At 36.7% G+C, this 9,410-nt stretch overlaps 1 protein-coding gene across 1 annotated transcript; it reads right to left on the bottom strand.

Moving 5' to 3' along the window:
- Positions 1-6,965: 6,965 nt before the first annotated feature.
- Positions 6,966-9,410, bottom strand: LOC116005877 (zinc finger BED domain-containing protein RICESLEEPER 2-like). Its single transcript, XM_031246113.1, has 3 exons — positions 9,288-9,410; positions 7,347-9,216; positions 6,966-7,096 (listed from the first exon to the last, which is right to left on the bottom strand). The coding sequence occupies exons 1-3, from the start codon at positions 9,408-9,410 to the stop codon at positions 6,966-6,968; spliced, it is 2,124 nt and encodes a 707-aa protein (XP_031101973.1).

Raw genomic sequence — 9,410 nt, 5'->3', positions numbered from 1 at the left:
TAAGGTCCGGAACATACAAAACATTATTCAATGTTAGTTCCTTCCCGGAAGTCATCTTCAGAATCACCTTGCCCACGCCCTCAACATTGGACTGAGCAGAGTTTCCCATCCAGACCTTCTCGCCCTTAACGGCCTCAAAGGTGCTGAACATCTCCCGGTTGCAGCATAGATGTTTCGTTGCACCGGTGTCGATGAACCACTCGCGCGAGTTGGAGCCCACCAGGTTCACCTCCTTGACCATAGCCGAAAGGCTAATATCAGCCACTTTTTGGCTCATATCACCAACCATGTTGGCTTCAGAACCCTTGTTCTTTTTCTTTGGAGCCTTGCACTCCATCGACTTGTGGCCCATCTTACCACAATTGTAGCATTTTCCTTGGAACTTGCCCTTGGAAACACCACCTTTCGGACCTAGCTTTTTCTTGCCCTTCATGGCCTTCTTGGAGCTTTGCCCGTGCTCCACCACGTTGGCTTTGGCACCTCCCACGAGAGGTCCTCTCCCATCACTGGTCCTGTTTCCTTCCTCGACTTGGAGTCGCTGGATCAGGTCCTCCAGGCTCATCTCCTTTCGCTTGTGCTTCAGGTAGTTCTTGAAGTCCTTCCATCTCGGAGGCAGCAAGTGGATCATGGACGCCACTTGGAAGGCTTCACTAATCGGCATGCGCTCATCACGAATCTCGTCAAAGAGTAATTGCAACTCTTCAACTTGACTCAGCACGGTTTTTGAATCCACCATCTTGAAATCAAACAACCTGCCAACAACAAATTTCTTGGCCCCGGCATCCTCGCTTCGGTACTTGTGGTCCAAAGCTTCCCACAGTGCCTTAGCCGTGCCAATTTTACGATAAACATCGTAAAGGGAGTCAACCAACCCATTCAGAATGTAGTTGCGGCAAAGGAAGTCAGAATCCTTCCAAAGCCCAACAGCCATTACCGAGTGAGGGTCTTGTTCCTTAACCACTGGAACCGTCTCGGTCAAGAACCTTGACAAGCCGAGAGTAGCGAGATAAAACAACATCTTTTGCTGCCACCTCTTGAAAAATGCTCCCGAAAACTTGTCCGGCTTTTCAGCCGAACCACTTGGTACCGTAGGTACCCTCATCGTGGGGATATACCCCTCCGAACTGACACCCCCTTGTGAACCTACGTTCACTGGTGCCTGGGATTGTGCAACATTGTTGCCATTCCCCCCGCTGTTGTTTTCGACAACATTAGGATTTTCATCCCCAAGGTTGGCTACTGGCAACACGTTTTCCATTTCTTTCCAGAAATCCGAAAGTCAGAAGGAGTAGAAGAAGATATAAGGTTTTAAGATTGTTAGAGAAAGTCCTCTCTGACAATCGGAAATACAAGAAATTGAAAAAACGAAAACAAAACAAATTACAAGGAAAAATAATAATCCACGTAGGATTGAACAATTACACGGAAATAATCCACAAAGGATTAGAAGATACGAGTAAGGTGAACTGTATGGCCTTCGGGGTGGTTGGAAGCACGAGTCGTGTTGTCACTATCCTTAAAACCTTATTTGCCGCTTCCCGAGGTGCTGGAACGTTGCGGCCTAGGCTTCCCAGGATAAAACGTGCTACGATCCGCCGTTTGAGCACACAAACTTGGACCCGGCGAACTAAACCGTGGGATGAACGCAGATGGCTTGAAGGAAATATGAGCAGGGTTTTGAGGGAGAAAACAGTGTATTCGTGTGTTCTTGGTGTGTCATTTTTAAACCTGCTGCTCACAACGAATATATAGTGAAGGATGGGATCATTGCATTAAATCTGGCATTTAATTCCATTCGTAACCTCCACCCACTAGCAACCTATTTACACCCACTACTAATCCATTTAATCAAGAAATAAACTCTGAAATAATGATTGGAATTAATCATATTAATTCCGTAATATTAAGAGTCATTTCTGAACGGATCTAGTAGGTGAACGGTCGCAATCGAGAGGTCACCAAAGTCGTTGTTCGAGACATCGTTCATATCTGCGTACCTTCGAGACATAGCTCGTGCCGTGAGACGTCGAGAAGTGCTAGCTTCGAGACATCGCACTGCAGCGAGACAGTGAACGCACACGCCGACCCGGGCTGCGCGATATCGCCCTTGTACGCGACTTGGTTCGAGACATTGAACTACCTCTCGAGAGGTCAGTGTATTAGATGTCTCGAACGAGAGATCAGACATAACTTAGCCCACAAGGCTTGCCAATTTTCCGGACGACATTTGTGCCCGTAGGTGCCGGCGCACACGAGTTCAAGCCTTTTGAACTCATTTTGGGATTTGATTTGCACCCCCTCCCCCTGCGCGCGAGAGAGAGCATCTATGCTATACAAGTTACTTAGTCATAAAAAGTCCTTTGTATATATAGTGGTGCAAAAGTTCATTCCAAACCAATGTGGGACAAACTACATAAGCTTTTCCACACTTGAATTCCATCTCAAATGGGTCTACTTTGAGAATCAATTTCTCATTCACCCATTATCCATTTTGAGCGTATAATATATCGATCTCTTCATCTAAGAACGAAGAACCCGAATCCACTTTGATCCGACCCAAAATCGGAAGTGGACCCACATATATTTTTACCACAAAATGGCCACTTAAAATGTCATTTTAGTGCAAATTTCCAATATATATAATTCATACAATTCCAATTAGATTGTCTTTATTAAGATTCTTTAACTTTTCTTTGTCAAAATTTCCATTCTATATTTACTATTTTCCTTAGCTTTCCTTTTTCTAATAGAAATATATAGAATTTTTTTGGTTAGCATACTCACGTACTCTTGATACTGTTAATGTACTGAGCAGCTATAATAAAATAGTGTTGGCGATTTCATTTTCAGTACTATATATATATGCACTGCAATGATCTTTAATTTTCACTAGGAAAAAGTGTCGAATAGGCCGCTGAACTTATCGCTTTTGTGCAATTGGGCCATTAAACTTAAAAAGTGTGCAATTTAACCATCAAACAAGCAAAATTTATGCAATTGGACCATTTTTACAAAAATTTTCTAGTAAAATCCAATTATATTACTAACATATATGTATTAAGAGTGGCATTTTCTTCTACCATACTAGTTGGAAGTTAATATTGAAATGTTTTTAACTCAAATTGAATTAAAATTTTTTGTAAAAATGGTCCAATTGCACAAATTTTGCTTGTTTGATGGTTGAATTGCACACTTTTTAAGTTCAATGACCCAATTGCACAAAAGCAATAAGTTCAGTGGCCTATTTGACACTTTTTCCTTTTCACTAATAAAGATGTACAAGTCTAAAAGCACTACAGTACAAATGTACTATATTGATATTCAAATGTGAGTATTCAAATGTGAGGCTTCATATAGTTAAGCTGTGTTGATTTAATACTTAAAGTGAGTGGTTTCTGTGTTTAAGGTGCATTAGTTTTTCAGTTGAGAACTTAAGTGTACTGTGTTTTTTGTTGAAACTTAAGGTGCGTCAATCTAAAGCTTTAGGTGCATTTTTCCATAGCTTAAGGTATGTCCTTTTTACACTTAAAGTGCGTGGTTTATGTGCTTAAGGTGTGTTTTTTGTTGAAACTTAAGTTGCGACAATCTAAAGCTTTAGGTGCATCTTTCCATCGCTTAAGGTGCGTCTTTGTAACACTTAAAGTGCACCATGTTTAACGCTGAAGGTGTGCCAATTTAATAGTTAAAGTGAGTCATTTTAACACTTAAGATGCGTCATCATACAATTTAAGGTGCACCATTTTTACACTTTAATTTGCTTCTTTCAACCCAGGATGTTTTTTTTTTTTTTAATAATTTTCATTGATTTGAGCCGTTGATCTAGATTTGATAAACGACTCTGATCTCATCCATCTTTCACCTGAGAGCCTTTCCGCACTTGAATTTTTCCACACACACACACACACACATATATATATATAGGGTTATTCATGTGCGGTCTAGTCATTAGGTGTGGTCGTGCGACCTATTATCAGTCATTAGATTAAATCAAGTCATCAAATCAACGCGCAATATATATATATATATATATATATATATATATATATATATATATATATATATATATATATATATGTTACAAAACACACCATTCTACGTATTAAAATGTACCACAACGTGCCGCATGTCAGATTATAAGCATACACTATTTACACATATTAGAAAACATGTGCTAAAATATGCACCATTCTACGTATTAAAATGCACTATAACGTGTGTTAAAATGCACAATTCCAGTTATTGAAAATCTCCATCCCAGATCATAAACATGCACTATTACACTTATTAGAAAATATATGTTAAAATACACACCATTCAACATATTAAAATTCACTAGAGGATGCATTAAAACACATCATTCCACAACACACTTATTAGAAACACATACGTTAAAATACCCATCATTCTACATAATAAAATGCATCAGAGGACGTATTAAAACACATCATTCCAGAACACAGTTGCACACCATTCTACGTATGAAAATGCACAAGCGGATAGATTAAAACACACCATTCCACAACACAGTTAATGCACCAACATACGTAATAAAACGCACCACAACATATATTCAAACTCACCACACTATGTACTAAAATGCACCATTCCAATTCACGTAATACAGATACTAAAATTACCATAATAACCCCACTTAAACATACACGAATTGCAGTTGGATTAATGAAATCGGACGACGCAGAAAAGGCCACATGACTGCACCGGAACAACAGACCGCATGTATATATATATATATATATATAAAGGCAAAAACTTGTCTGAGACCGTCTCACTGTGAGACGGGTCAGGTCAAGATGTAAATGTAATACTTATATGCACAAATGTCATACTTATATGCTTAAATGTGATACTAATTAGGAATAAAATTTTTGTTACTTATAAGGGTAAATTTAATACTTTTAAAAGAAAGTACAATACTTTACATTTCGATTTAAAAGTATTACATTTTTCCTCAAAAGTATTTTATTTTCCCTTATAAGTAAGGGGCACTTGCCAACGTTATTTATTATGAAAAATGTATTACTTTTCTACACTTATAATAAGAGCCAATAATGTTAGACCCTTAACTGGAACTAAAAAAATGTTGGTGTAATAGTCTGCTTTAACATATTGTACTTTGTGTTCTTCTTATTGTGCAACCTCCAATTAAATTCCTAATATATCCTAATCTTTTATAATTTTACCAAATTTTTCCGTTAAATATAACGGAAGTTTAACATTAAATTATTTAGGCAATTTGTTTCTTTATTGCAGTTTTCAAACAAATTGACAATATTCTATAATACAATTCTGTATAGATTCCTAAATTAAAATTAGAATATTGAAGTCTTAATAAGATTCTATAATACAATTTTGTATAGATTGCTAACTAAACCATTATTCTACCAAAAACAACAGTATATAAACCCCTCTCATTCTCACCCAAAACTAAACCTAACATATTCTGCAACACACCATCTACTTGACATTCTATAGGTATGATTGTCAAAATAATATTATCATGCTAATTCTATTATTTGTATTTGTACTCATAATGATTACAGTATTTTTTTTAATTTTTAAAATCAATGATAGTATACTCATTAATTAGTATAACTTCAATATCGTTATGTAAATATATCTATTGTATAATATGTTCATCTATACTTGTATCATTGTATGTAATGTTGTGGTTTTCATTATATTCCTCTATAATCTACACATTTTAGTTACTCCTAACTCCTTAATCTATGGTTTTTGAATTTATGTTGTAGTTCCCATTATATTATTTCATAACATCCTTTATGAACATATTTCCATGACACAAGGATATTAGTAATGACAAATGCAGCAAAGTTAATTGATATGACACACAAACTGTGGGCTGGAGTTGTACAGTTTATGTCATTAAGAAAAACGAACCAAAAAACGCTATTGAAACGCTTGAGAAAAAGTATATGCACTTGAGGATGAAACAGTAAGTAAATAGTAAAATTTTTCTCCCTTTTATTATTATTATTATTATTATTATTATTATTATTATTATCATTATTAGTATTATTATTATTATGAAGATGCTCTCATTCACCACCAACATCATTGTAAATGCTATATCTAAATGCAATGAACTCGGGTTCAATCAATAGTATTTGATAATGACATTGGAATGTATAATATCACTTTACAAACCAACAAATGTTACATTATCTCAAATGTCATTGTCAAACCTGTTCGGACGAACTATAAAGTACTTGATCACAAATACAATTACACACGGACTTTAAATGGTCTGACCGATGTCCAAACAAGTGACAATGATGACACGCCATTTGCTCCTATGCAATGTTGCAAAAATCGCGCCTAGGCGCCGGACGGCCGCCGCCAGGAAGGCCAGAATCGGCCTCCTCCGCGGCCGTCTGGCTAGGCGGCCGCCTAGGCCGGTTGGGCGGTCTCGGCGCCGCCTAGACCGCCCAACCAGCCAAAAGCCACTAACCGTTTTTTTTTTTAAAGGTTTAGTCGCCAAAACGACGTCGTTTTGGCGACTAAACCCTAGGGGTGAGCAAACGGTCGGTCGGTTACATAACCGACCGAATAACCGACCGCGATTTTTGTCGACCGTAACCGACCGAAATCGACCGAATGTAAAGCTATGACCGATCGAAAACCGACCGTCGGTTATCGGTCGGTTTCGGTCGGTTACCAAATAACCGAAAATAGTCAAAATCACAAAGTCAAACAAAAAAAATTACATAAGCATCATGTTTAGTCACTCCACTGCCAAGATTGGCATCCTAATATCCAAATTAATAAACCACAATGGCATACTGCCCACCGCCTAACACAAGAAGCCACTGCCAAAGTCCAAAGTCCAACCTCCAAACTCACAACTCACAAACATATTACAGAAATAGTCCAAAGTCCAAACGCCAACATTCAACACATTAATTTAAAAAAAAATTACAAACAAACTACATAAAATAGTTGATGAAAGATTGATGAACATTCTGCCAAATCCTTTGAACTTTTGAAGATTGAAAAACAGTCCATAAAAATGCAAGCTTCAAATCCCTAAAATCTTCAATTCCTTCAAAATTCAAACCTATCAAATGAAATGTAATAAAGTTAGCAAAATATTGATTCCTTCAAAATATCAACTATCAAGTTAGCATTTTACCTTATAGTAGAACTTTTCCAACTTCTATTGATCAATCACGGGCTCCAAACTAATCTTTGAAAATTCTAAAATCAAATCAAATAATTTAAAAATAATTAGATAAAGATCAATAAGAAATAATAAGTTTATAACTTAATATTTTAACACAAAAAATAAGAAGCAAAGAAAGATATACCCAAGTCAACTTTATCAATCTCTCCCGTTTCGTACTCAATTTCACCATCAATTGAGTCTTCAGTTTCATTTCTTAGCCAATCTTGAGCACAAATGAGAGCTTGTACAACTCTAGGAGTTAAAGAACTCCTATAACTATCAAGAACTCGACCACCTGTGCTGAACACTGATTCAGAAGCAACAGTGGAAATAGGTATAGCCAATACATCGCGAGCTAAGCTTGAAAGAATGGGAAGTCTATGCGCATTTGTTTTCCACCAATTAAGTATATCAAACTCATCATCCTCACCACCATTCTCAAGTTGTTCAGTAATGTACTTATCCAACTCTGTGATTTGATTAGCACAACCAATTTCTTCCAAATACTTCATGAATTCCTTATTAACAGCTTTTTGTTTCCCTTTCTTTGGAGGTTGAGGTATAGAAGGCATGTCCTCACTTACAATCTCATTTGATTGAAAAGTCTCAACTACTGAAGAAGAAGAAGATTCATGCAACCTCTTGTATTCATTAAACAAATCCATCATCACTTGTCTAAGCTTTTTGGACAATATAGAGACTTCATCATTTGAATACATCCTTTTGAAACAAAAATCAACATACACATACTTTCTCCTAGGGTCAAGCACAGTTGCAACATACAACAACATATTCATTTTGTCCACATTTCCCCAATACTTGTCAAATTTATCTTTCATTCTTTGTGCCATTGAACTAAAATGTGAATCCCGACTCTTTATCCAATCACGCAAAATAGAATACACTTCACATATTTCTGGAAAATAAGTATTTGAAGTAACATACAATGAGCCTGAAACTTTCACAGTAGGATCATAGAAATGACCCAAAAACATGCACAACCTCCTAACATTTTCCCAATCATCATGGTCAGGAATTCCTTCACTATTCAAAAGGTCATGACCATAATGTGGATCAAGCTCCTCAAATCTCTCAAAGGCTCTCTCAAACTTTTGTGCTGAATCCAACATAAGATAAGTAGAATTCCACCTAGTGCATACATCTAAGCTTAACAAAGCCTTGGATTGAATTTTCTCCATTTGAATACATTCTTTAAACTTTTGCAATCTAGATGGTGATTGTCTCACATATCTCACTGCCCCTCTAACACGACAAATTGATTCATTATTTTCCTTCAAAGCATCATTCACAACCAAATTAACAATGTGAGCAATGCATCTCATGTGAAGAAATTTCCCATCTAAAATCGAACTACCCAAATTATTGAACTTCTTCCTCAAATACCCCGTAGCAACATCATTTGAACTAGCATTGTCTACTGTGATAGTGAAAACATTATCAAGTCCCCAATCCCGCAAACATTTCTCAATTGCCTTACCAATATCTTCTCCCTTATGACTAGAAATTGGACAAAAATTAAGTATTCTTTTGTGCACTTTCCATTCATTATCAATATAATGCAATGTAAGACACATATAATTCACTCTTTGCAATGATGTCCAACTATCAGTGGTAAGAGAAACTCTAGCACAAGAAGATTTCAAAATGTTGGACACATTTTTCTTTTCATCCAAATAAATCTTGTAACAATCTCTAGCAACAGTCCATCTAGATGGCATACGAAACCTAGGACAAGCAGTAAACATGCATTTTCTAAACCTCTTTGCTTCCACAAACCTAAAAGGCAATTCATCAATTATGATCATTTCAGCCACAGACTTTCTAATTGCAGTTGCATCAAATTTCCCAAAACTTAAAGACTCTCCTTCTGATGAAGGGGCAATTAGTTCGGTTTGTGTAGGGTCGGTACTACTATAGGGACATTTTGGGCAGCTTTTAATGTGAGCTTTTAAAGAACTTGTGCCATTCAATTTAGTGTCAGCATGAAGTTCCTTTGCACAATAATTACACCTAGCTTTTTTTTATGTGCCTCATTTTCAAATTTGGTAAAATGATCCCATACCTCAGATTTTGTTCGACTAATTTTTCGTTTCTTTGACTTAGAGGCACCGGGTGTTTTACTACTTGCATTTGCATCAACGCTAACCCCTTCATTTTGGATTGCTTCATCTTCATAATCAGACAT

This window comes from Ipomoea triloba, chromosome 15, assembly GCF_003576645.1.
Source record: "Ipomoea triloba cultivar NCNSP0323 chromosome 15, ASM357664v1".
NCBI lineage: Eukaryota > Viridiplantae > Streptophyta > Magnoliopsida > Solanales > Convolvulaceae > Ipomoea > Ipomoea triloba.
Note: the sequence above shows the minus strand (reverse complement) of the source record. Positions and strands in the feature narration are given on the sequence as shown.